General features: G+C 49.6%; 1 protein-coding gene across 1 annotated transcript in view; it reads left to right on the top strand.

Annotated features, from left to right (window-relative positions):
• Nucleotides 1-26727, top strand: part of DSCAM (DS cell adhesion molecule) — a 667301-nt gene that overhangs the window by 526586 nt on the left and 113988 nt on the right. The window contains exons 13-16 of the mRNA XM_031684569.2: nt 14400-14596; nt 15560-15656; nt 16214-16342; nt 23842-24009. Coding sequence (XP_031540429.2) covers nt 14400-14596; nt 15560-15656; nt 16214-16342; nt 23842-24009 — 591 coding nt within the window. The remainder of the gene's footprint in view (nt 1-14399; nt 14597-15559; nt 15657-16213; nt 16343-23841; nt 24010-26727) is intronic.

Raw genomic sequence — 26727 nt, 5'->3', positions numbered from 1 at the left:
GCTGAATCAAATACAGCAGAGCCCAGTCATCACTGCTTCGACCCGGCTGCTGGGTGATGCTGAAGCAGCTCCAGCCCGATGCGCCACTGCTCTGGCTGCGGCAGACGGAGCTACCCCCAGGCCTCCCCTGTGTTTCCCAAGAGCAGCTTCCAGGGGTTAAACCTGACATTCTGTCCCTGTCATTGAGGACACACCCACTTAGAAGAGGACATTTTACTTACAGCTCATTTGCTGTTCACACGCATGCACACAAACACACGTTTAAAGCCCTAGCTACATGCGTGCGTTGACACGACTTACTCTTAGAACCTGGTGGATTTTAGAAAGAGCGCCGCTGTTAACACAGAGATTGAATGTTGAGTCAGAACTCACAATTCCCTCCCCATCAGGCCCCAAGGCTGTCTGGCAAGGAAGCCAGTGCTGGTGCCCGCGCCTGGAAGCCTCTGCAGGCGTGCTGTTTCCATGTTAAATATAGAAGGTCAGATGAGGCAAAACTCCAGTGCCTGTTGCATGAATGCTGCCCACGGGGGTGGGAAGAATAACGCTACAATCTTTCTTCACCGGGAACTGATGTGATGCTGTTAAGCGTTCTTTCTTTCCTCCGCCTACTTTGAGGCATGTTTAAATGCGTCCTACGCCTGTCTTGCACATGCGAACGGGGAAATGCACGATATAAATGTTCATCCCCAAAGATAGTGAATTTAGAAAATCAGAAAGGAGGTGTTTTTAATTCTTGAGCATCATTTTGGCGGCTGTTCCGCTCCGATCTTGTGCTGTCAGAGCCCGAGTCACTGTGCTGACGCGTGCGCTTCCTGGCGTGAACGAGCCATGAATGAAAACCACCAACGACCCAGCATGCACTGCCCGCAGCACTCATTTCCATAGGAGCTGAGTCTTCCTGGCGGGTTTCTGCTTCATTTAGAGCCGTCAATGCCTCAATTAGTGCCTGCTCGCCTCCCCTGGGAGGGACAGTGACACATGTCCCTTCTCAAGCCTCTGAAATCTTAAAACCCCCAGAGAGCTGCTGGGTCATAAAGTATCTTCTGATTAACAGCGCTGTTTGCCAAGAACGCCTTGCTCCTTTCTGTTTCTTCCTTTGTTTAGATTTATTAGCTGCCATAAACAGGAGACACTGAGGGATGCCACCTGCCAGCAGTTATGCTGAAAATATCCCTGCAAATGTGCCAGGCGGGGGTTTACTGATGCTACGCCTGGATCTGAAGCTCATAAGCCCACAGCACAGAGCGTGGGGACGCGCTGGTTTTAGGTGCCTGTGTGCGAGGTGTGCGTGTGCATTTACTTATCCTGGCATCTGGTCCTGAGCTGGGACACGATCTCCACCCCTTAGCATCATTAATCCTACAATTCAGTACGTGAGGAGAATTCTCTCCGCTTTGAATTAAGAAAGAAAAGGCAGGTAGTTCGGGCTCCCACCAGGATGGGTTTAACTGTGTTGCTGGTTCCTTCAGAAGAGGTGTTTCCCTGTCGGCAGAATTGTTGGTGTTATTTTGCACCTCCATATGGCGTTCGTATAAAATTTTGCAGAAAGAATTTCAGATAATTTAAATTCTCCAAGGGCTCAGGCACTGTCCTCTGTGCCTCCAGCACACACACGTACAGGTGTGCTCACATCCATGCACGTGTGTGACATGTGCATGCACGTATGTGCACCCTGTGCACTTACAGAAGAATACAGGCACACGTGCACACACATGCGCCACCTGTCTGTTGATCTGTGGCAATGATCCCTTTGAAAACGCCCCTGGAAACCCTCTTCTTGGAGAGTAAGCAGACCGTCACTCTGTTCTTTTCATACTGAGTTACCAGAATTTAGCTCTTTAAAAAAAAAAAAACCTTCTTTTCCTTTTAACCTATGCTGTCAGTTTTCTAGGTGATACGAAGGATACAGCCATTATACTATTTGCCAAATTTATAAAGACTTCATTTAGAACCTGCAAAAGTGAAATTTACTTTTAAACATTTTTTTATCACTCAAGCTTTATAAAAACCATACAACATGGTTTTTTAAAACATTTTTATTGAGTTATAGTCATTTTACAATGTTGTGTCAAATTCCAGTGTAGAGCACAATTTTTCAGTTATATATGAACATATATATATATTCATTGTCACATTTTTTTCTCTTTGAGCTATAGACAATATCTTATGGTAGCATACAACATTGTTAAATCTTTAAAATCTCTAAGATACCCTCATCGTAACACTGGTTTTGTTTTTCCCTCTGGCCCTTGCCCATAGGCATGTATGTGAAAAGCCCTTTAGCCTTGATGGAATGTAAGTCTAGTTGGGGAGACAAGTCATGGATGCAGATATTAGCTAAAGAAAAAGGACTAATACTACAAACCCTGCGCAGCCTACAGAGGGCTCTTTATGTGTTTGATCCTTGCAGCTGTTCTGTGCTGAGGGAGGCATCACCATGGTACCCACGGAGCAACCAGGCTCAGAGTGTAGACACTCACCTAAGTGTGTAGCTCGAGAACCAGCAGAGCCAAAGCTCAGAGGCAGCTCTTCTGATTTCAGATATTGCTCTGTTTCCACAGCACCCTCACGGGATGCTGGGGGAAGGCTCTGGGTGCTTTGCCAGGGAAGGGAGAGATGACGCAGAGGGCAATTCTGAGGAAGGGGTCCTCAGCCGTAAGCATGCCCCAAGTCACCTGGAGTGCTAGTTCAAACAGACTGCCAGCCCGGAAACTGGTGTTTTGAGCAAGTTCCCAGGTGACGCTTCTGCTGATCATTCAGGGACCACCCTTGAAGAACCACTGTTTCGAACAAATTAGTAACAAAGACAGCTTGTAAGAATGCATATCTGTCCAACTATTTTTGAAGGCTGTTTGGCACTGTCTCATAAATTTAAAGATACACATATACCTTGACTAGAAATTTCACTCCTCTCTGTGTTCCCTAGAGAAATTCATGTACAAGGGACCATGGTTCATGTACAAAAATGTTTATGGTCGCATTGTTTGCAATGGCCGAATTCTGAAATGTTCCCAATAAGTAAACCATAAATATTCGTGCGAAGAAATAGCACGCAGCAATGCAAATGCCTCCAGGCACCACATATATATGTGACATTTATAACAGATATGCGCACAAAACTCAAGCATAAGGCAAAGTGGAAGCTGGAGGACACAAGACAGTACAGCGTGATGCTACTGTAAACACAATTCAAAACCAGGCAGGACGAAACTCAGCTATTTACGGACACATTCCCTGTATGACTGTGTTAAAATTTAGGCTCCACCACTTACTGTGGGGCCCAGAATGACTCATTCAGTCTGTCTAGGCCTCAATTTCTGTGCTCATAAAATCAGGATAATAATAGCACCTACCTCCTAGAGTTGCTGTAAAGATTAAAAGCTAATAAAATGATCAGCATAGGGTTTAGTGCAGGCCAGCTGTAATTATCATCATTATTACACCAGGACTTTTTGTATCCCTGATACTAGCATAGTCAAATGATAAATGCAGGAAAAAATGATAATCAAATTAAATAAGCCAAATGTTATAACCAAATCCAGATAAGCAAATTAACAAAAGCACATGGTGTATTTTTTTGCAAGCTAATGGGAACATCTCACTCGTGGCCAAATACGAAAGTGCTGTGGGGAGTTAATACTGATACAGATGAAGACCAAGTGGTCAAATTGGCTTCAGGCAAAAGGCAAAACATCAGAAATTTTAAAATATGGTGGGGATGGCAGGGTCCACGGCAGGATCAAAGTCGCGGCCATTGGACAAGAAACTTCAAGTAGAGGAAGACCCTGGATACCCTGAAGACGGGGCTGGCATGAGCAGAGCTGCCAGAAGACACGGCCCTGAACTCCAGGGAGCCCCAGGTGATGTGCCGTTGCAGCCGTTACCTACAGGGTGAGGCGCAGGCCACCACCAGGAGCGTTAATGGGATTATGGTTTATCTTCCTTCTCTTTGCTTCTCCCTGAGAAACAGTTGTGTATCAAGCACCTGCCTGTACATTAGAACATGGCTTTGGACCGAACTCTTCTGTGTATCCATCCCTAAGCCATGGAAAACCACTGGTCCTGTTTCCATGGAAACTTCTTGCCTTTCAGGAATCATATCCAAATACTTTAGAAGGAGGGGCTTGGCTGGAGAGAATCCACTTCAGCAATCCTGCAGCGGGTTGTTGGCTGGCGTTGGGTCCTTGCAGGTGGTTGGCCAGACACTTGCATCCCTCGTGGTCCACTCTGTGGGCCTCTGGGTGTCCTGGTGACAGGTTGGCAGGCTGTCCTCAAGTGAGTGATGGGAGAGAGAGGAAGAGAGAGGGGACTCCAGTGCCCAAGACGGAAGCTCAGTCTTTTATGATCAAATCGCAGAGTGACACACCGCCATTTCTGCCGTTTTCTATTGGCACGGAGACCGACAACTCTGCGGAAATGTGGGAGGGGGCCGTAGGAGGGTTTGTGTACCAGAAGGGTGGGGATCACTGGGGACCCTCTCGGGGGCTGGCTAACACGTGGCTGATTGTTACTTTTTTTCTGATAAATTTTCTGGACCTCACTTAATTCATGATGACATGATGGTCTGTTTTCTCACACTTTTTTATTTATTTTTTACTATCACTGTTGGCAGAAAATCAAAGTCTACTCAATATTTGGTTTCTATCTAATTATTAGAAAGTTTTCTTTTTGGGTAAAACGTAGCATCTCTCCACATGACCAGACAGGACAAAAAAAAAAAAAAAGAAATGACCCACCTACCTTTATGCAAACTGGAGGGAAATACTGCTTTTAATATCTTTTGGTTAATATTTACACTTGTCATGCAAAATAAATCAATTTTCTTCCAATAATGTGACTTGAGACAAGTTTGTAGTGAATGTAATATGAACCCTAAGTGTCCTCTGTCTTTCCCCTGACAACATTTAATCATGTCACGAGGCCCCAGCAAAGCGGCCAGGAAGTGGAGACGTTGTCACTCTGGTTAAAGTTTAGCATCAAGTGCAGCCCACTGTCGCTTATGCTTGATTAATGGTTATAATCAAAGTAACTTCATTATGCAAGCATAATAACCCAGCCAAGGAGATATTTCAGGATGCACTAAGAAGTTATTAATTCCTGGCTGGAGAAATCATTTTCTTTATGGGGATTAGAGCTGCCCAGTAGGCAGCCTTACTTGCTGAAACTTTTATGAACAACGTGGATTTGGACAGGAGGAATTTCTGATTCTGCGGCAGCGATAATGGCACTTTGTGTTTCTGCGGGGCCTTTCTTGCGACGCACTCAGTGGGGTCCACGAGCACAATCTCATTAATCCTCCTCACAGCCTCGGGAGGCTGGAGGCCCCATTGTTCTTACAGATGAGGAAGCGGAGGTGCAGCTGAGAGGCAGGGACCCCAAACTGGGAAAAAGCCACTCAGCCTTTGAACGTTGAGAAGAAGCAGGCACAGAATTGCAAACTGTTTTCTCTAGTAAAGGGCTACTGACATTTTCAAGAATAATGCTTTGTATTCCAGTGACCATCGCAGCATCATTTACGGTAGCAAAAGGTGGAAAGCAACCCAAGAGTCCATCAGCGGAAGAATGGATAAACAAAATATTGTACTTACACCTTACACACAACAGAGTGATATTCAGGCTTAAAAAGGAAGGCATTTCTGACACATATGACAGCACGGATGAACTTTGAGCACATTATGCTAAGCAAAATAAGCCCGTCACAGAAGGACAAGCGCTGTGTGATTCCACTGACATGAGGAGCTGGGGGCAGTCACATGCACAGGGAGAGTCCTGTAGAAGGGAGCACCAAGGCCGAGGGGGCAGCGGCTGGTGCTGGTGAAGGCCGCACAGCGGTGTGGATGCACCCGACGCCACTGAGCTGTGGCTAAAATGATCCGTTTTATGTTATGTATATTTTACTACAATTTTTTGAAAAGGAGAGGAATGCTAAGGAGAACATGTATTTGCTGTGACTGGGAAACGCGGCTGGAGGCCCTCAATGGTCCCCAGGTGATGTAAGTCTGGGAACCACAGTCACAGGGACGATCACATTGGTCGGTTGCACCGTATTTGAAAGGGTTCTAACCCCTTCCCTCATTCAGGTTGCCTGTCTGCACCACCTTTGTGATTAGAATAGAGGGGGTAGAATCATGTAGCCAGTGCTGCCGGCATCATCACTCAAATACACCGGAGGCTTGCAGGAGAGATGCTGGAATCTTCATTCCGCAGCTGAGGACAGGGAGCCGTCAAGGATATCATGGGAAGTCTCCCCTGAGTGGGCCCAGCCCCCGATGGAGGATCTTCCAAGGAAACTCTGGCCGCCCCTCGCCCCAGCAGGCAGGGTTCTGCGCGCCGAGGACCAGCCGCCTTGGGGCCTCTGCTGCAGCTCGGCAGAGGCTTTGGACGTGGGTTCAGAAGGCCCGGGTGTCCTCCTAGGTCTTCCGCTGACTGGTTGCACGGCTTCGGGCTCACTGCCGACCTCGCCTGACTCCGCCTCAGTGTGGGTGAGTGGGATGAAGCGTCCCTGCTCTGCCGAGAACACCTGTGTCTCCGTGCGATCACGTGTGTAGACGTGATCTGGAGCTTGATGGACACAGAGGTCCAGGTGTGTGCTTTACTCTGTGCGGCTTAGCTTAGACCTGCTTTGCTTCTGCAGACCCTGGAGACAGAAAGGGAGGGAGGGAAAGGGTCATCCTGCAGGGAGTAAAGATCATTTTACTACAGCACTTTTATGGCGATACTGATTTTTCCTCAGTCTTAGTAGATGAAATAGCGCTTTGCATTAGGGTAGGAGAGGGGCATAAAGGAGCAGGTGCCAGTTTAGCCAGCCGTAAGCTCTCCAGTTCTCTGCTTCCTTACGTATAAACAAAGAGGAAGGGGGCAGGATGTCAAGTAGGGAATGAATCCTAAAATCCTGTTCTATTTTCATCACAAATTTTCTTCCCTTCAAAATAAGTATTTGGAGTCTGGTTCTCTTTGATCATCTGCATATAAATTTAAATCCTGTGATTCTGCTAGAAATGTTTTTTCTCCATCTCTCACACATGTTTGTAGTATAATTTGGAACCCACTTAAAATGGCAGTAAGTGTCTTGGGTCACTTCTAGGACCAGAGATTCTATCCCATCGGGCTGTTGTGCAGAGTATATGAAAAATTTTCTAGCACATGTCATACGTAAAAGGCAAGTATTGTTATTATGGAGTGGTGATCAAGAGAGAGAGGGAAGGAGAAAGAGGAAGAAAGAGGGATAAAATGAAGAGAGGGAAGTAAGGTGGACAGGAGGGAGGGGGAGTGAAGGGAAAATTAGAAAGAGAAAGGGAAGGAGAGGACGGTCAGAGCTGGAAGCACTTGGAGCTCATCCAGTCGAGTTGTTCCAGTCCAGGCTGTGTATTATATTAGGGTGCCTGGAGAGCTTTGAAGAAATCCATTTCTGAGCCCCGCGCCAAGAGACTCTGAGCACTTGGTCTGGGCCGGGGCCTGGCACTGGTATATTTTCAAAGCTCCTCAGCTGATTCCCACCACTGTGATGCAGCCCGGGTTGAAGCACTTGGTCCCATTCAGCCCTCCTGTGACTCAGATGAGAAAACAGGGCCCCAGGGCAGCCCATGGTCTTGCCCACTCACAGCAGCGTGTCTGTGGATGGCGTGATGTTGGAGCCCAGCCTCCCAGCCCTCTTTCTCTCCTCCTCCCCTGATCGGACATGGGTGAGAGGACCAGAGCTCTAACCCAGAGCCACTAGATCCCAAGCTACACCTGCAGAGTCCAGAGCAAAGCACTTCCAGGGCTCTCCACCCTGAGCAGCAGAACTCAAGAAGACAGTGCCTGATCTTTGTGACGCTCACTGCTTCACGGTTTCACCTAAGTCTCTTTTATGTATTCAGAATAATGAAAATTATGTATCTAGCAAATTTTGATTGTCTGATGAAATAACAGCAAAAATAACTTTTGATTCAAATCTCTGTTCATTGTGGAACACAAGGAGTGAGCGTAGGGCTGTTCAACTTTCTATGTGTTTGAAAATTTTTATAGTCAACTGTCAGGAAGATGTAAAGAAAGAGGAAGAAGAAGTAGCTTATAAAAATGTGCCCATGTCTCAGAGCACCTCCCTTCCTGGCCCTCCCAATAGAAACCCGAGTGTCCCTGCCTCCAGTTTCCATCTTGGGTGTTGGGGCAACCTTGTGGCCTTGTTCTTGGCCTCACACCCGCCTCTGCCACCTCTGTTCTGACCACGTGGAAGGACTGAGGGGCTTCTCAGGGTGCAGGTCTTGCCTGCTCAAGCACGGGAAGTCCGGGGCGCTCGGGGAGGCTGGCGGTCACCATTGGTGATGGCAAGGACGGTTTTCAGACAGGGCCCGTTAAAGTCCGACCCTGCTTGACTCTGGTATCTGGGCCTGTGACCCTCCTTCCTCTTCTCTGGTTTTCTCTTTTTTTTCTGCAGAATAAAGGGATTAAACAGACGATCTGGAGAGGCGTAGTGCCCAGTTTATCCAGGACATTTAGTATTTCCTGTTGTTTCTTTTTAAGTGGTCTTTTAAGCAGAGCTAGGGAGGGAGAAAAGAAACAAAACCGTATTGGTAGAGGCATTAAAACAGGAGAGTAAGGTTTAGAAATTATCCATAATATCAGTGCTTTATTAATGTATTTTGTATTTTCTCTATATCCGTATGTTGAAACATTAACATGTGCATCAACTTATTGCTGAATTTCCTGTCGAAATGTACAGTGACGCGCTCTTCCTATTTGCAGGATGTGTGGTTATGAATAAGGTTGGTTGTGGCTTGTAGGTAAACTCACCACCTTCTCAGTGCCTCTGGCTTGGTGGAAACATCTGTTAAAATCATTTTTGAAGCGACATACCCTCCTACATAATGTTCTGGGAAATTCTGGGAAATGTTAAACAACTAGCTGATGGGGGTGGAGGGAGGAAAGAAAGCCCTAATTTCTCTCACTGGCCAGTTCCAGTGCTGTAACTCCTCCCACCGTTGCCAGTTTCAAAACAGATGGCGTCACTGGGCTGCAGAGTTGAGCTCCATGTGCGGAACCGGCTTTCCCTGGTGGGTGGCGCGGCTCCCCTGTGCCACTGTGTCTTTACGCTGCAAGCAAGTAGGTCGGAGGAGCCTCCTTTATACTGCAAGAGCGCAGATCTGCTGAACATTAAGGTGCTGTTAGGCAGTACCTGGTTTATGAAGGAAATTTATGAACTGAAATGTACCAGAGTAAAACAGCACTCTCCAAAATGGGCAGTTTTGCAGAAGCACGGGGCACGCAGTCTGTGAGCAAAGCCCTCTTGGTCTGGATTTCCTTCCCTCCCCGGCCTCCCCTTGGTGCCAGTTCCCATCACACCCCCCTGTCCATTCGTTCTGCATCAGGGACCCTGGCAGAAAGCACTGCTCTGCTAATGTTGTCATCTCTCAGCACCCGTGACTGTGACAGGTGAAAAGGTCATGCCTTCACACATGAGCACTGCAAAGAGCCAGGATAACAGCCACTTTCTAAAAACATCCTTTTGACCATTTCTTCAAAGAGCTGAAAAGACTTGGGTGGGTCAGAACATGGGTTTGTCAGACCATTTCTGATGATTCACCAGAACGAAAATACCCATTGTAGTGCGGCATTTTTCCAAAGGAGAAACAGGAGTAAAAGGAGAAGTTTTTTTTTTTTAGCAGAGTAAGTCAGTCAAATCATAAACCAGGGGCCCATGATTTAGTCAAGGTTATTCTCCCACGAAGAGTGCGATAAAGCTTTTCGTTGGTAAGAAGAGGAAAAAGCAAAGAACAACCAAGGCTCAAAGCATTGCTGCGTTTACTTGGAGACCAGTCATGTGTTCTTCTAGCTGGACGTCTGCACTCTCGGGACGAGCGCCGGCCGCCACGCTGCGTTTGCTCCCGCGCGTGGCGGCTCACGCGGTAGGACAGCAACGCGTCCGGGCTGAGAGTGACAGAGCGCCGCAGACTAGGGAGGGCCACGCTTCCAGCTCCTCACAGGAAATCTGTGTTTTTTTCATACTCTGCCATTTTACAAATTTCGTGTCTTTTAGCGAATACCGCAGAGTGAGAAGTCCTCTCTGAGGCCTTTAGACGCTCACGGCACGGGCGGCATTAGCGCGGACTGATTTCTAGAACACAGCTTCGCTGCCAGAGTGTCGCCCTCCTGTGCTCAGCCCCAGGGCTTGCGGGAATCGGGCTCTTGACAGGAGGAACCAGGGGGCCACGTGCCAAAGCTAAATTGTACGTGGGTTTCATGTTTCCTGGCTTTGAAAGGAAGCATGAGAAGTAGCTGTTTTCTTCTTCTTAGTCCTACAACAGGCTTACTGACAGTTTTGCAATTTAGGTCACTTTTGGTGGCCTTGGGGTCCTTAATGATCATGACCTAGTCCTCTGCCATTATGAGAAAAAAAATCTTGGTTTGTGGATTTGGTGCAAAAATGAAAATGTCTTCAGTAAAGAAGTCTCATGAAGAAGATATGGCCAAAGGCCTGAGCAGACCACAGCCCCCAAACCAAAGCCCAACGCCCACTCCATCCCCCATCTGAAGACCCCACCTCCCCTGGCGCGTGAGGAATCCCCCACCATCAGACACATGGAGGTGCATGTTGTTGCTCAGGTGATGCTGACTGTGCGCTGTAGGCTGGCTTCTTTTATCCTCTCAATACTTCCATTTCCGTTTGACAAAAAATGAAACTGAGGCACAGAGTAGTTAAGTGACTGTCTAGGCCACACAGTGAGCCAGTGTCACACCTAAGGATTCAGATTCAGGCAACTACTGTGTCATACAGGCTGATGACAACCCAACCCATCAACACTGAGCATTCAGCGGGGGCTTGTTTTGCATTGTGTACTACATCCTTCTCTGCAGAGTCATCCAATAGAAATTGTTTTCCAATGTAGAAAATATGCTATATTTTCCCAAAGAGTCTAGACCTATGATTAAGGTCAGCTCAGAACGATTCCCAGTCTCCTGTTATAGAAAAATACAAAGTAATAATGGATAAACATAATAGTTTAATTCTGTGTCATGTAAACTTTCTTTTTCTGGAGTGAGGCAGGCCAAGTTTGGGATCACAGCTTCAGAATGTCATCAAAGACCCCAGCTCCCATCTTCAGAGTCACCTCCTGATCCAAGATAGTAGCTGCTGCTCCAGCTATGAGGTCCTGATTGCAGGCTGGCACAGGAGAAAATAGAGGAAGGAGATGTGTTAGAAAAACCTCACAGATTGACCTGGCCTCTCCCCATGACCATGTTCAGAAGAGTGATCCCAGCCATCATAGTGCACTGGGCAGGCTGGGCTCCCAGGTGGGGCTCCGAGCGACAGGTGGGTGTGGCCCACCGCCCCAGGCACAGGTGTCCTTCAAACATGGAATAAGAATTTTCTTTACAGTGGCATCATTTCACTAAACCTCAACCATAAGGAATATATTAATGACAAAAATGAAGCAAAATATAGTCTATCCATGCAGTGAAATAGTATTCAGCAACAAAAAGGGCAAAAAAAGTACTGGTACACACTATAATATGGATGAACCTTGAAAACATGCACAGTGGGAAAAAATCCAGAAAGCTAGACACACACACAACATTTGTCATAAGATCCTGTTTATAGGAAATGTCTAGAAAAGGCAAACCTAGATGGTTGTCTAGGACCCAGAGTGGAGAAGGAAAGTAATCCTAAATGGACAAGAGGAGTCTTTAGAGGGGGTGTAAATGCTCTGAAATTTGGTGTAGTGATGATTGTGCAACTCTGTATTCTTGTCTTGGGTTGTAATAGTGTGTGCTTGTGTTAGATACTGTGAATATCCTTGCCTGTGGTTGAACAGTGCTCCCTCAAAATCCATGTCCATCTCAGAATATGACTTTATGTAGAAAGAGGGCGTTGGCAGGTGGACTTGGTTAAATGAAGTCAAACTGCACTAAGATGGTTCTCAAATCCAGTGACTGGTGCCCTGTAAGAAACCTGTATGAAAACACAAAGAAACACTGGAGGAGGAGCTCCGGGTGGAGGATGGGGTGGAGATGGGAACAGTGCTGCCACAAGCCACACAGTGCCAAGGCCCCAGGCACTGGAAGAGGTGAGGAAAGTTCTTCCCTAGAGTCCTCGAGGAAGCAGGGTTCTGCTGTCACCTCAGTTCTGGACCGACCCCCAGAACCTCCAGAACCATGAAGAGATGCAGGTCTGTGGTGGGCCGCCCAGCTCATGGTAGTTTGTCACAGCCACGCCAGGAGGCAAAGACAGTCCTCAAACCCATGACTTTACACTTAAAGCAGGTGCACTTCATAGCAAGTAAATCAGACCTCAGCGAAGCTGTTCATAAGATTAAAGTTTTCCTTAAACAAGCGAGAGGAAAAGAAGGGCCAGGGGAAGGTCGGAGACGGTAGGCTCGGCTCTGCTGCGTCTCGGATATGCCCACTGTGGTCAGAGGCAGCTTTCTTTAAAACGTGGGATGCATGATGCTTCTTTTCCTCAGTTCCCTGTCTGTCTGCCCTGCGTGCTATTCTCTCTACCACATGCTGCTGACCATGGAGAAATTGCAAGGTGCAGGCTTTTCCAGGGGTGTCCCGGCTACACAGCTGGTAGGTCTCTGGCTGATAGTGGTGCGTCTCCAACCATTCAGGCTGCCAGGGGGAGATGTGACCAGGATGTGCCAGTCTCAGGAGAAGACAATGTTTCTATGGTCAAGCGCCCAGAGGACATTGGAGGGCTCTGAGGTGGGCAAGAAAGAGCAACGTGTGAGCTTGACCTTGGAAATGAGGGAGGGTCTTTGGAAAGATGAGGTTGATTGGGAAAATGAGGTAAAAAGCAGGAGGAGCTATAGATTTGTTTTAATTCTTTTTCAAATTTTTCTGGTCATTTTTGAGCATCGTCCTCCTTTCTCATGTTTTAAAAAAATCTTTAAACCTTTTTATGTCTAATTTAGGGTCTGCATCTGGTGATTCTAAAATCCTTGGGGCAGGAGTTTGATTCTCAATGAGGGTGGATTGTTTTCTCCTGTGTTTTAGAGTTTTGGTTTGTGAGCTCATGTTTAGCAGAGCTTCATCTGGGAGAATCACAAAGGGCCTGGACGGAGGGCCCATCCCGCTAGAGTGTGTTTGTGTTTGCTTTCGCTGAATTCCTCAGGCCCTTTACCAAACTAGGTTCACCATGATATTAATCCTTTACTATGAATTTGACTCCAAACCTATGTGGAGTCAGACCAGCTACAGATTCTCAGGGGACACATTTTTCCTTCATTGACAGCACAAGCCAAGGCAGTTTGCTTCTCCCTTTGCTGTTGTGGGTTTCACTTATTTACTTAGTTTGGGGGATAGGCTCGCTCTGAAGTTAGAGCCCTTTGAGAAGCTTGGTCTGCAGGTTTCACTTTAATGCCCGGCCTCTCAGGTAGTCAGAGCACCAGCATCATGAAACCCTGGGCCTTTCAGTGTCCACTTTTGTTTCTGGCTTCTGCGTTTCCTCTCATTTCCATATAAGATTAGCGGGTATTTGTAAGATATTTGTTACACGCTGTCCAGCATTTCTTGGTGGCTGGTGGAATAGGGGTGTGGCCTCCAGCATAGCACCCAGGAGTCTAAAGATGCATTTTGAGATGGAGAGAGAGAACTGAGAAGTTTCCCAAATAAAGCTTCCTGCTCCCTCAGTGCACTGGGATGAGATCCCCCGCCTGCCATAAGCTTTGGGAGGACGGTAGGTCTGAGGTCTCCACGTGACTGCCAGAGCCTGGGCCAGCTGTGGGGGGTGGGGACGTGCAGCAGTCACTTTAAGGATTGGTTGGCGGCCGCCAGGCGCCACCCCAGTTGACTAGCAAGGTTCCTTCCCTGCTTGAAGTGGAGTTAGAAGAGTCAGAAGTGCGGGCAATCGCGGAAGGAGGAGCGGGGTTCTTCTCTTTAACTGCAGTGTGGTTGGTTTGCAATGTCTGTTAGTTTCTGGTGAACAGCAAAAGTGATTCACTCATACATGTGTAAGTTCTTTTTCATATTCTTTTCCATTATAGGCTATTGCAAGCTATTGAATATAGTTCCCTGTGCTGCACAGTAGGACACAATAGGACTTTGCTCTTTGCAGTTCTTAAGGAAGCCCCCCTTTCCAGTCCAATGAGCAAATCAAATCGCTTTCCTGTGTGTTCAGGAGCCACCGTGGGCTGTGCCCTGTGGCCCACGTGTCCCCTCCTTGGGGACCGGAAGAGAGCAGCACCCCTCCAGCAGGACAGCACACGGCAGCCCCGCTGAGGCTCATGGAGTCCAGTTTCATTTTTCTGCCACCTTCCAATTATTTTGATCATGATTCTTGCTCAGCAGTTTCTTGACTACATTTTGTTTCAAAGAACCACCCGCCCACCCCACCCCGAAGCGTGACTGAGCCACGTGTTCCGGTGGGGGAAAACGGAGATGCCTACTTCGCCGAGTAAGCTGTGTCACTTTTGGGCTTTCAGTTCCCGCGATGATTACGTCCTATCCGAACACCACGCTGGCCACTCAGGGTCAGAAGAAGGAAATGAGCTGCACGGCCCACGGCGAGAAGCCCATCATCGTCCGCTGGGAGAAGGAGGACCGCATCATCAACCCCGAGATGGCCCGTTACCTTGTGTCCACCAAGGAGGTGGGGGAGGAGGTGATCTCCACCCTGCAGGTAAAGGCATGGCAAACACGGCAGAGTCACAGGCAGACTCGCGGGCAGAATGAGCCTGTCCTTCCACCTCAGTGGGTACGTGCGGGTGGCAATCAATGAACCATCTTTCGAAACTTATTTAAGAAGCACTCTCTCCCCCTTTATCCAACAGGATTTCTGAGTAGCCTGCAAGACTAGTGCTTTATCGAACGTGTTATGAAGAGTAAAATTATTACAAACATAGCAGGGAGTCCAACAGTAACCAGAACAGACGGGAGAAATAGAATCTTTTAATGACAATTAATCCTGGAGGAAAGACAGCCTATGCTGGGCACCTGCTTTAACTTCCTGTAGAAGGAAAAATTAGATGGGCTGTGGGATAAAAAATACGATAAGGAAAATATTTTGCTTCTTTAGAAAAACTCAACAACAAAAATATTGCAGTTTCTTACAGTGGTAGTTAGCTGAGTGATTCCTTTAATGTGAGGAAGAAATGGTGCTGTAACACACATGGGGGAAAAAGCCTTGTGTTTGAAATGCTGCTATTGATTCGCTCCCAGGGTCCGATCCCAGAGTCCTGGGAGATAGACCTCAGTTGCAGTATTTAAAGATCTGTGCTTTTTAACAAGGGTTGGTTTGGATGCTTTAAACATTCACTATGAGAAAAAAAAATATGCGTGAAATGTATATCAACCTGACCATGAGACCCTGCAGAAACCGCACACCCAATTTAACGAGCTGGCAACAGACATGAATGATGTACACTGAACCCATCCACCTGCACATTTACAGTGATGCTGAAATCATTTGCTCTTAGAACTGTGTGTCCATGTACGTCCGTGTATGTGTGTGTGCGCGCGCATGCGATTGTGGGTGGGAGGAGGGTGAAAGCAGACAGAAGATTTTTACAGCCCAAAACCTGTTGAGTTGTTCCGTCACCCCGTTCTACTGGATAAGACGGATTTCTTTCTGCTTTACATGTAGATCTTGCCAACGGTAAGAGAAGACTCTGGCTTCTTCTCCTGCCACGCTATCAATTCTTACGGGGAGGACCGTGGAATAATTCAGCTCACAGTGCAAGGTAGGAAGGGCACAGCCTAGGGGATAGACAGCTGTTTTCGGGCAGTAAGCGTGTGCCCAGGCTCGGGCCCCTCCCAAGCCCTCAGGAAAGGCTGAATGTGCACAGAGTTGGCGCTACAGCAGTGTTCCGTTCGCCTCGGGGCTGTGTCGAGGTGCAGCCCCAGAGCAAAGCCCACGGAGGAGTCAGGCTGGACCGCGGGGCTTTCTTGCCACCTTCCTTGCTCAGTTTTGGGGATCCTTATACTAGGTGATCCAAGTTGGAAGTTTAACATTTGGGGCCAAAATAATCTTTGGGTTAACAGATTCCAAGTCAGAAGAGTGGCATTTAAGCCCTCCAGGTTTGGTCCAGCTTTATAACTGCTGTGAAAATTGGCAGATTTGGAAAAGTGAAATTTTTCTGTCTTAAATGGGATTAGGAAAAAATTACTTCAGGGTCAAAAACCATCTGCCAGTGCCGAGTGCTGACAAAGCTCTGGGGACTCGCACTCCGCATTTCCACCGGCGTCTCATGTCTGAGCCACATCGGAGCTAACGCCAGGTTTCCTGTTGCCTGCGCAGAGCCCCCAGACCCTCCCGAAATTGAGATCAAGGATGTGAAGGCCCGCACAATTACCCTCCGGTGGACCATGGGGTTCGATGGAAACAGCCCCATCACGGGCTATGACATCGAATGCAAAAATAAATCAGGTAAGTCCTTGATTTCCTCCGGCTTTATTTCCACTTCAAACAGCCCTTTTATTGGTCTCCTTTTTAATGTGTTTTTACCTGTAAGAATAAACCGGGCCTCCAGGAAGCTCAGAGGGCTCCTTTGACCAGCGCCCCTCCTTCCTTGCACGAGGAACACCCACGGTCCTTTTGCTGTGCCAAGATGGCTCCGCTGGCTCAGCTCTGCCTCCTTTCTCTTCGAGCCAGCAGGACCTCAGTCTTGCTCCCCGTGGGCCACTTTTGCACTCTTGCCTCTGATTGGCACATGGGCTGCTGTGACCAGCCCTGGCCACTGTCACTATTTTTTCTGCCTCCCCTGCTTCTCTTTGCTTCCTTTGGGTCTGAACCCCTGAGCATCAGCTGTGTTCAGTGTCAAGCTGTGCCGTGGCTCTGGCACCGAGAAAGGAGGGCCGTGTCTTGCCAAGGGCGGCACCGACTCTGCAGGGCCCTCCTGGACATGCAGGGACTGGCCCATGGCACGAATGGCACCTCGAGCCCTGTGTACCGCCTCAGGGCTGGCAAGTGGCCAGCCCCATAAATGAAGCAGACCCAGCTGTCAGGCCCATGACAGAGCTGTCTGTTTATCGTCTTAAAGTGACAGTGATAAGGCCACCTTGAACGTTGTGACCCTGCAGGCCGAGGGTAGGATACCACTGTCACTGTGGCTTCTAGTCTGGACTTTTACACAAAAGAGACAAGGAAGTCGAGCGCTGTCAGCATGTGAAGGGTTGACGAACATCTCAGAGGCCACAGAAGTCAAGCGTCCGCTTTCTGGGTACCAAGCGGACTTAGCTTCAGTTCCTACTGTCCTGACCCACATAGTATCTTTTGAGCTGAAGCTGGAGTGAAAAATGAAGCAGAAGGTGGCTGGGAAGGCGGGTCGGGAGGGAGGAAGTATTTCAGTGAGAGCCTGCAAGGGGCAGAGAAGGCAAACGGTGTGAGACGGGCCGAGGGCGGCCCCCGGGGAGAGCGGGTGGTGGTAAGGAACGCGCACGGGACGGTGAAATCAGCCGCTACCAAACCAGGAACAGAGGTTCCGCAGCAGTGCCCGAGACTTGCAGTAAGCAGTGGATTGGAAACGGGTAAGAAAAGACAAATGGGACGGCTCAGCTGCATCCCTTGAGTCGCAACCGGGGCCCAGAAGGGAGGGGACACTTACACAGAACCTGGGGAAGCTCCCAGAGAGGGGCCCGGTGGCTGTGGTCACAGGTCCCTGGAAACGTGGCATGTGGTGCCGGTGAGGGGCAGGGACCCGGGGCCCGGTGAGCAAGCTCAGGGCAGACCGCATGAGGCTCTTGCAGGAACCAGGACCAGCGGGCTCGCCCAGGGCCGAGGAAAGAGAGGAGGCCCTGCCTTTGCCCTGAAGAGATAAGGTCAGGAGGGAACCAAAGAGCTGCAGGTTCTGAGATCTGGGTCTTGAAGTAAAGGAAGCAGTTCTTAGGTGAGGCAGGCACGTTCCTGCAGAGAGCGACCCGGAAACTGACAGCAGCGATGAAAATGCGGCGTGAACTCGGAGTCCCCAGAGTGGGGACAGGCCCCGCCAGTCTCTCTGGCCCAGTGCTGGCCAGAGGGCTTCGGGTCTTGGAGCCCAGGGGCCTCTCAGGGGAGCAACTTGGTGCCTCCCTGTCTTAGGGCACCGCTCATCTCTAGGTACTGGTGACGGCACGGTGGTTCCCCAGGGAGGGCTGGGGTCCAGCCTGTCCGGGCTCAGCAGCTGCCCTGTCTCTTACCTCCCTTCGCCTTCCTCCTCTGGGAAATGGGGTAGCGCAGCGTCTCCCTGTGACAAGGGCCTCTCAAAGGTGTCTCCCTTCCCCGGGCCACACGGTTATTGGGATCGCATTACCTGCTCCTCAGCCCTGCCTCCCACGTCTCCTCCTCAGGGACACACCCCGGTCCACGTCGAAGCCAGGCTGTTGGGGTTTTTGCTGATTTTTGTTTGTTTGTTTTTTCAAATGTATCGCTATTTTCTTTTACTGTATCTGGGTTTTGAGTCAAGTTAGAAAAGGAGTCTGTACACTCTGGCCATAAAGTAATTCAGCCTTTTGTGTTGTTTCTCCTTCTCTCTCTTTTCACAATTTAGATTTCCAGTCCGCTTGGAATTTATTCTTGTGTATGCCGGGAGAGATAGATCTAGTGTCACCTTCCCCAAATGGGACCCCGCTGCCCCAGCATTGTTGATTATAAACCCAGCTTTGTTCAGCGACTTCCGTCGCCGCCTTTGTCGCGCACTGACTTCCCCTGTGTGGCAGCCTGTGTCTGGGTTTGCCGTTCCAGTCCGTCCGTTTGTCTGTCAGTGCTCCGCTATCACAGGGTTTTAACCATGCAGGCTTTGTGTTTTCGTACCTGACAGGCCTCGTTCACCCTCGCAGCTTTTCCTTCCCCATGTTTCCTTAGTTCTCCACGCATAACTGAAGGATCAACCTGTTTAGCTCCATGAAATCACGCTTCTGTTCTTGTTAATGGGACCACATTAAATGTGTTCATTGACTTCAGAGAAAACTGACATTTTTGTGATGTTGCCTTGGGCTGATTTGGTCCATCAAAAACGCACATGAAGTTCTAGCCCCTGGTACCAAAGAATGTGACCTCGCCGGGGAGCAGGGTCACAAAGCTGCGACTGCTGAGGAGCGTGTCCCCTGCACAGACTGGGAGCTTCTTGGGCCCCTGGGCCCAGCCCGCCCCCCGGCACCTGGCGCGGGACCAACGCAAGGTCCACGCTCAGTGGTTATCTGGTGAATTCTCTTTAAGAAGGGCGTGCTTTTACCACACTTGACCCTGTGTTTGGCACAGGGCACACATCTAACAGGCGCGGCTTTTAGTCTTACTCCAGCACGCTCGTATGTCAAAGGCCTCTAGAACCGTCTGTATTTCTTAAACGATTTGCCCCGTTCAGAGTCCTCAGAAACTCCCAGCTTTCCCAGGAGTTTCCCAAAGACAGGAACTCTGCTGCTGAGTGTCCCCAGCACCTAGCATAGCGCCTGCGTGTAAGAAGCACTCTGTCGTGTTTGTGGCATTTAGTTTACATGCGATCCAAATCGAAGAATTATCTTTATTGCCAACCGTCTTTTCAGATGTGTAAATTGATTGGACTCTGCAGCCAAAGCAGGAAAGCTGCTCATCTGTGAAGCTGGGCGCAGCCAGAATCAAGGGGTGTGTTTCCATCCTTCCTACTCCTCTTCAGCCACGCGCAGGGCCCCCTGCATTCTTGCATCCCTGGGGCCCGGCCGTCTGAGGGGTAGAATGAGCACCAGGAGGCTCGCTGGGGAAAACCCATGGCCAGGCAGGCCCATCTCCACAGCCTGTGGCCTCCACCAGGGCCCTCCAGGGCCTCCATCACTTTCATTCTGAGTCTGAAAGTCCAGGGAGGCGATGCTGGTGGCAGGAATCCTGATCACTGCTGTAGGAAATGTGTTAGTCAGCATTTGCATGTGTTCGTTGCTCTCTCAGTAAGTTTGAATATATAAACAGTCCAGCCATGATTTAAGTGAGTGCAGTTCACAGGCAGAGTCCATAGAGAACTGATCCTTCAAGTCACAGCTTCAATGTCACCTCCTCCAGGAAGCCTTCCCCAACCACCCATTTTTTTACGACATGGCCCTTCTCTACTCATATAATGCCCTGTATGCCTTGGAACATGTGGTGGGCTTGGGACTGTTTATTTAATATCTCTCTCCACTGCTGGGTACTCGTCCTTGTGAAGGATCTAGTGACCGCTCAGGGCAGCTACTCCGTCTGAGGAACCCCGTGCCGTGTCCCTGCATCCCCTGCAGCACCAGCACGCATACTAGACTCGTAAGACACGTCTGTTGTCTGATTGACTCTCAGCCTGTGTTTTAGGTAATGAAATCATCCCCCCAAAGGTGACACCTTCTACTTTGTTGTCAATTGCTGAGAATACAGTGTATTACCATACGTCACATTCCTAATGAAGAGGGTCCTTGCAAGCAGTCGTTCAGTCTGTGTTTGAACCGGCGGGCAGCGGAAACTCATCAGCCCCGAGAAAGGACGATTCTGTCTTGAGCCAGCCTTGACTGTTAGAAGTTTTTACATTTCTTGCACCAAAAGAGATCTTCCTATATCCAGGAGCTCTCTTCCCACCCCTGTGGTCAAATTACATCCCTCCCAGGATCTGAAAACAGATGGCACTCCTTGGCTTTCTATTTACCAGGAAAAAGAAAATATCCCAAGTTTCTTTGCTTGTATCTCCTATGACGTCTCCTGGCCATCTCTCTCTGATCACGCCCAGTGGCAAGACCCCGCGTGCCATCTGACCAGGCACAGGTGCAAGGGAGCCATTGCCCGACCTTCTTCGTGCAGCCCACATCCCGCTGACTGCCTCGGCTGCCAGACTTGGATCCTAGCAACCCCTGCTTCTCCTCCAGGTGGACGCCAAGAACCCCCACGACAGCCCCTGCCAGCATCCTGCCCCGTGCGCACTGCTGGCCATCAGCCTGCAGTCTGCTGCGTCCACGTCCTTCCCCCCGAGGGCAGCCTGCCATGTCCCCCGTCCCCTCTGGAGGGCCTCTTCCCTTCTCCGCCAGGCCTCTCAGGTCACCTCAGCACCCTGACACAAGTCCCTTCTCCTCTCTCGGGACCCTGTCCCCACTTCACCCGAAGGCTCTTCTCCGAGGGGAAGACAGAGCCGAAGCGCTTTCCCTGCGTCCTGATGCCTCCTTCCTGTTTGTCAGCCAGTAAGTCTTGTCCATCTTGGAGCCGTCTCCTCACTTTCTGCCTATTGTGTAGCTTTGTCCCTGGAGCGCTGGGCCCCGCACCCACTCTGGACTCTGTCGGCCCTTCTTCAGATCAGGGTCCCTCTGTTCCATCCGTCCCTGGCGATCTGCCGTCTGTCTGGCTCGAGGTGTCTGACCCCCAAGCTGGGCTCGCCAGTGAGCGCCCGGTGTGACCACACTGCTCCTATAGGCTCCCCAGTCCTTTCCCACAGGGCACCACTGGAATTTCAGAGGCAGGAATGCGGTTCTGAACTGCCCCATTCTCTTCTATGTCTCTCTGGGGCGGGACATGGAGTCCTACCTACTTTTTCAACAAATGCTTCTGACAGCTTCTTTCTAAACCAAGGGACAAATCTGACTGTTCATCTACCCTTGGTTCCTATAAACCCAGAGTATTTACCATAACTCTTGGCCAACATTTCCCTCTCTTGCCTCCTCCTCGTCAATCGGCCAAGTCAAAACCCGGACCAGTCTTCCTCTAAGGATGTGAGCCTCTCAGCAGGTGCCTGGAGGCTGAAAACCAGTCTCTGTGGGCGTCCTGCGAAGACTGGGGAAGTCACGTGCTGCAGGAAGATGGCCCCAGGCATGCAGAGAACGCAGGTGAGATCAACTCCTAGCCCCGCTTCTGATCAGCTCTGTAACAGGGTCTGAGTTTCTTGACCTTCACAATGAAAATAAAAATCCCCACCTCACCAGGATGTTGTAAGAATCCAGTCGAACAAAGCAATCTGTCCAAATCTTGCCGTGCATCAGAACGACACAGAGAGAGAGCTTCATCAAAGCACGGATGTGGGGGTGCCACTCCCCAAGGAGATTCTGATTGCGTTGCTCTGAAAGTGCAGTTGTCAGAAAGCTCGGAGGTGTTGGCCATGTGCCCACAGGTTTGGGGGCTGCGGGAGTCACATCTGGGAAGTGCCCAGCATGGAGCCGGCAAGCAGATGCCCTTGCAAAGCCTGAGTTCCCTTTGCTGCTGGTTTTTCTCTGACCACCGCCTTGACTTCCACCACAGACCCACCGTCTCCTCCTCCCACGGCTCGCACCGCTCAGGCTGTCTTGCCCTCTGACTTCTAGCTGGGTTCCCCCGAGGGCAGACTCAGAGTGATTCAGATAAGGGCCCTGCAGAGGCTGGGTTCTGTGTGCCTAGCTTCTGTCGGGCTCCTCCTCCGAGGTTCCAGCCCCATCAACACCCCAGAAGCACTGTCCCTTCCCTTTGGCCCTTCCAGCCCCGAGAAGGAGAAGCCCCCACTCTTGCTCAGCGTCCGCTGCAGGCTCCCTTCGCCCAGCCCGCGCCTCGGTGGGTGGAGCCCTTGGAAACTGTCTTCCTGCGTGGCTCAGAATCCCCCACTTGGTGCTGCATGGACTCTCCGCATCCAGAAACCACCAGCGCCTTCCTCCACTGGGCAGAGAGACCGGCGATCACCCTCACAGCCATATCGTTCCTCGCCTGGCCCTTCCTTTCACCCAAAGCCTCCCCATTCACGCTCTCATCCGCTAGCTCTTGGATTTCCAGGCACACCTCTCTGTGCCTCACTCCTCCTGAGGAGCTTCTGTATCTTGTCTAAGGCTTATTCTTGCTAGTTATATTGGTCTTTCAATTTGCAGGTTCACCCCCACCCCCGCGCCAAGTGTCAGGGTCTCTCTGTGCTTGCTTTTCACTCCCAGTGTTATGTTCTCAAGCACACTTTGTGATCCACGACCTGCCCGTTTGCACGTCAGCATCTGAGATCAGACGTAGCATTTTCAGTGCCTGCCTCACTGTCCTCCTGGGTTAGCACTCACTGCCCCGTTGGTATTCTTCCTCTGATGCCTTACCACTTGGGAGACTGCATTTGGGGAGTAGCTAGACTTTTCCAATCAGTTTCTTTAAAATCCTTCCAGGGAGGAGGGTATAGCTCAAGTGCTTAGCATGCACAAGGTCCTGGGTTCAGTCCCCAGCACCTCCTCTAAAAATAAATAAACAAACCAAGCTACCTCCCTCCTAAAAAATAAAAATAAAAATCCTTCTAAATAGCACATTCTTTCTCTCCTCCTCTTGACCTCTGGCTGAGGAGTCCACCCTCCAGCGTTTTGAATAGTCTCCCTGTTCTAATAGTCTTGATCACTGGCATCATCTCTTTCTTTCAAAGCATAATCAGTAAAGGATCTGAGACTAAATGATTTCAAAAAGTAGAACTGAGAAGTCCATCTGATGAGCAGTGTTTATTCTGGAGACTGAGATTAGAGTTTCTGTAAGTGTTTCATTTTCAACGCTCTCCTTTTGGAGAAGAAAGGATCTGACCTGCTCCAGGTGTTGCTGGTTTTCAAATACCTTTTAGAACAAGGGTTTTTTTTTTTTTTTCCTTTAGGGTGAAGGGCTGTTCAAATGGTAATTTCTTTTATTATCTTGTACAATGAGTGCTCAGAAGTGGCTATTTTCCAGTTTCCTGGCCTGAGATCCCCTGCTTGTATTCTCTGAGATCTCTGCCAGGAGGTCTGTAGTGTTGCCTCAGATGTCCCTCCCTGAACTCAGCTGCCCCCAGCACTTGTCCCCCTCAGCATGGATAATGAGTGTGCGGTGTCCTGCCCCCTCTGATGGCCAGCCCACCCGAACACTGGGAGCATTGCATTGAGAATTCGCTTAGAGTTGTAACTTTTTTTCTTTCCTTCTTTCTTTCTTTCTTTTTTTTTAAATTCCTACTTGTGAACTTTCAAAGGCAGAGGAAAAAAACTCACGTCTCTATCTCTTCTTTTTTGAAAAACAAAACCCAAAAGACTCCTGGGATTCCGCTCAGAGAACCAAAGATGTTTCCCCTCAGCTGAACTCGGCCACCATCATTGATATCCACCCTTCCTCCACCTACAGCATCCGCATGTACGCCAAGAACCGGATCGGCAAGAGCGAGCCCAGCAACGAGCTGTCCATCACTGCGGACGAGGCAGGTAGGTCTGCCGGGCCAGGCAGGGCCCAGGCGCCGGGAGCTGGCTCGCGGGGCTCAGGCGGTCAGTGCGGGACCCCACCTTTGATGGCTGCTCCCCACGGCTCCATGCCCGATCAGAAACATAGACGGCGCTCTGCCTCCTACTGGGAAGGCGCTGATCTTCAAACAGGACTTAGGTCAAGGTTCTCATAGCTAAGACTTAAAAGAAAGACATATGAGGCTAACAGTCTGGTGAGATTTAAGAACCGTGCTGTTCTTTTGGTGCCTGGTCTGGATGCATGGAGAGCCACGACCGTATGTCTTGTCCGAGTCCCTGTGCAGCCTGCTGAGGGAGTGTCGCGTAACTAGGGAGCAGCAAGAACATTCTCTGTGTGGGGAGTTGGGGACGGTGGCACTGGTTATTTTGTTGACTGGAAATGTCAGTATTCCTAGAATAACCTGTATTGCTCTTTTTCATGTTATAAAGTATTTCATATTCAGTGTCGAAAACTTAGATTTTGAAGACAAAACAGCTTACAGTCCTACCACCAGGAGTTACCCTGAGCATGTCGATGTCACTAAATTGTTCATCACACATGCATGCGTGCACGCTCACCCGCGCAGACACACAGACAGGCGTGCACACACACACACACACACACGCCCTTCAACACGGTAGTCCGCTCGTGATTACGGGGTGACAGTAGCCTGTTTGTGGAGGACTGAGCGCTTAGGCAGAGGCAGTGAATGCTGACTGTCAGCCCTCCTCCCGGCAGGAGAGGAAGAAGCAGGTTGCCCTTGGGCTTCTCTGGGGCAGAAAAGGTCAGGAACCAAGGCCTGGCTCATCTCTAGGGGCAGAAGAGTGTCCAGCCCCAAACCTAGCTTTTCTTCTCCTGCCCCTAATCAGGACTTAATCAGCCAGTCCCTGCTATGGAGGGGAAGCTGGAAGCTTAGTCTCAGATCCCTAGCTGCCCATCTCCAAGTCTAACATGATCGTGCCTAAATGACGGAGCTTCCGCAAGAGGCCAGCTGCCTCCTTCACCTGGGGTCGTCCTTGACTGCTCCCCCACCTACTTCTCAGTTACTCTCATCAATGGACTTGGAATAGTTGTCACTCTTCTGTATCTCTTAAGTGCTTCCTACAACTTGTGTTCATACCTTCCAGCATTTCTTTAAACAAATCCCATATCGTTAAGTAAGTCGGTTATCTTCTATTTTTCATAATCATCAGCACTACTGCAGTGAACACCCTTGTGATATATCTCTTACCATTTCCGGCATGATTTTTCATGTAAATTCCAAGACGTATGATGGCTGGATCAAAGCAAATGCAAAAATGACTCTTTTGATAGGCATAGTCAACATGGTCCTCAAGGATGTAGGTTAAAATTTACTGTTTTTCCTGAACCGCAGACGTGTACCCATTTCTCAAGTCTGGAACATGTCGGTTCTTGAAAATTGTTTCCACGGGCAGGTGGCAGGGTAGCTGCGCCCTCCCGTGTCCGAGGGTGAGCCGCTTCCAGCACTTGGCAAGCCTGCGTGGCTTCTCATCTGCAGAATGAGCGTAATGATGCCTCTCTCCTCCTCACTGCACGCAAGTTGGAGAACTGAAAAAAACTCCAGTCTCCGAAAGTCCTTTGCATGCTCAGAAACAAGTAGGAAATGAGTGTTCAGAGGCTTCTGTAAAAGCAGAGTATTATTTAAATATTTATGTAAACAATGCACTCACGTCCTGGAATTTCATCATGCTGGAGATTTAGGGAGAATAAGCCGCCTCTGAAATGGAAACGCTGGCTCAGAGCTGAACCTTTTTCCTTTACCCACTTTTCCACCCTTCCCATCTTGACAACCTTCTCAAGGTAGCCCTGTTTTCCCGGTGATGCATTTCGCGCTGCTTTCCTAATCGCCATGACAAAGGCAGCTGTGGTTGCTTTTCCTGCTGTCTCTTTGGTGACCTTCCTGCCGCCGGCCGTTGCCATGGTAACGTGCTTTTCTTCAGCCAGGAGGCAGGTGAACAGCCGCTCCTGGTCGCTGGGCACCAGCGTGCAGTCCACTCCCAGCATCTCCACGGACACACAGATGCAGAGCCACTTCCTTGGCTCCGGGGCCGGCCTTCTGGGTTTTCCCCAGGCGCTGGCTGCTGGCGGCCGCACAGCCCCTCTCTTTTACTACTCAGATGAGCTAAGGGAGCATGCAAGGAAAGGAAAGGCTTGAGCAAAGGAAAGCTGCAAAGCAGAATTTGGCTTTGTCTGGGTGTGTAGCTTTGTGTGATAGAAATGAAAAAGTTTCCTCTGAGTCATAGAACACAGAGGAGCTCTCCTGACCAAAGACACCCTCTGCAGAACTTCCCGCAGGTGTTGACCACACATTGCTCCTGCCCTCTCCTGGTGTTATCGAACTTGGGCTTCACTGCTTGCTGCTCAAAAACCACTAATCAAGAGGCAAGTGTCGGTAGAAAGAAAAGGTGCTTTAATCAGAAAAGCCAGCAATGTGGGGAGAAAGTGGACTCATGTCGTAAGATCACCTCCAAAGATTCTGCTCAGTCATGACAATTTTTACAGGAAAAAAAGGGAAACGATCTCAGTTAATCATTGAGGTAGGAGGTCAAATTCCTCGTCACTGTTCCACCGCGTGCAGACCCACGGGCTCCTCCTGAGCTTCCTTTGGATGCTGTCTGGCCCACGTGGTCCACCTGCAGATTTGCTAAGGGAGAAGCTGGGAGTAGAGAATCGGTTACTCT

This window comes from Vicugna pacos, chromosome 1 (genome assembly GCF_048564905.1).
Source record: "Vicugna pacos chromosome 1, VicPac4, whole genome shotgun sequence".
Lineage (NCBI taxonomy): Eukaryota > Metazoa > Chordata > Mammalia > Artiodactyla > Camelidae > Vicugna > Vicugna pacos.
The sequence above is the reverse complement of the archived record's forward strand: the minus strand, read 5'-3'. Positions and strand labels throughout refer to the sequence as shown.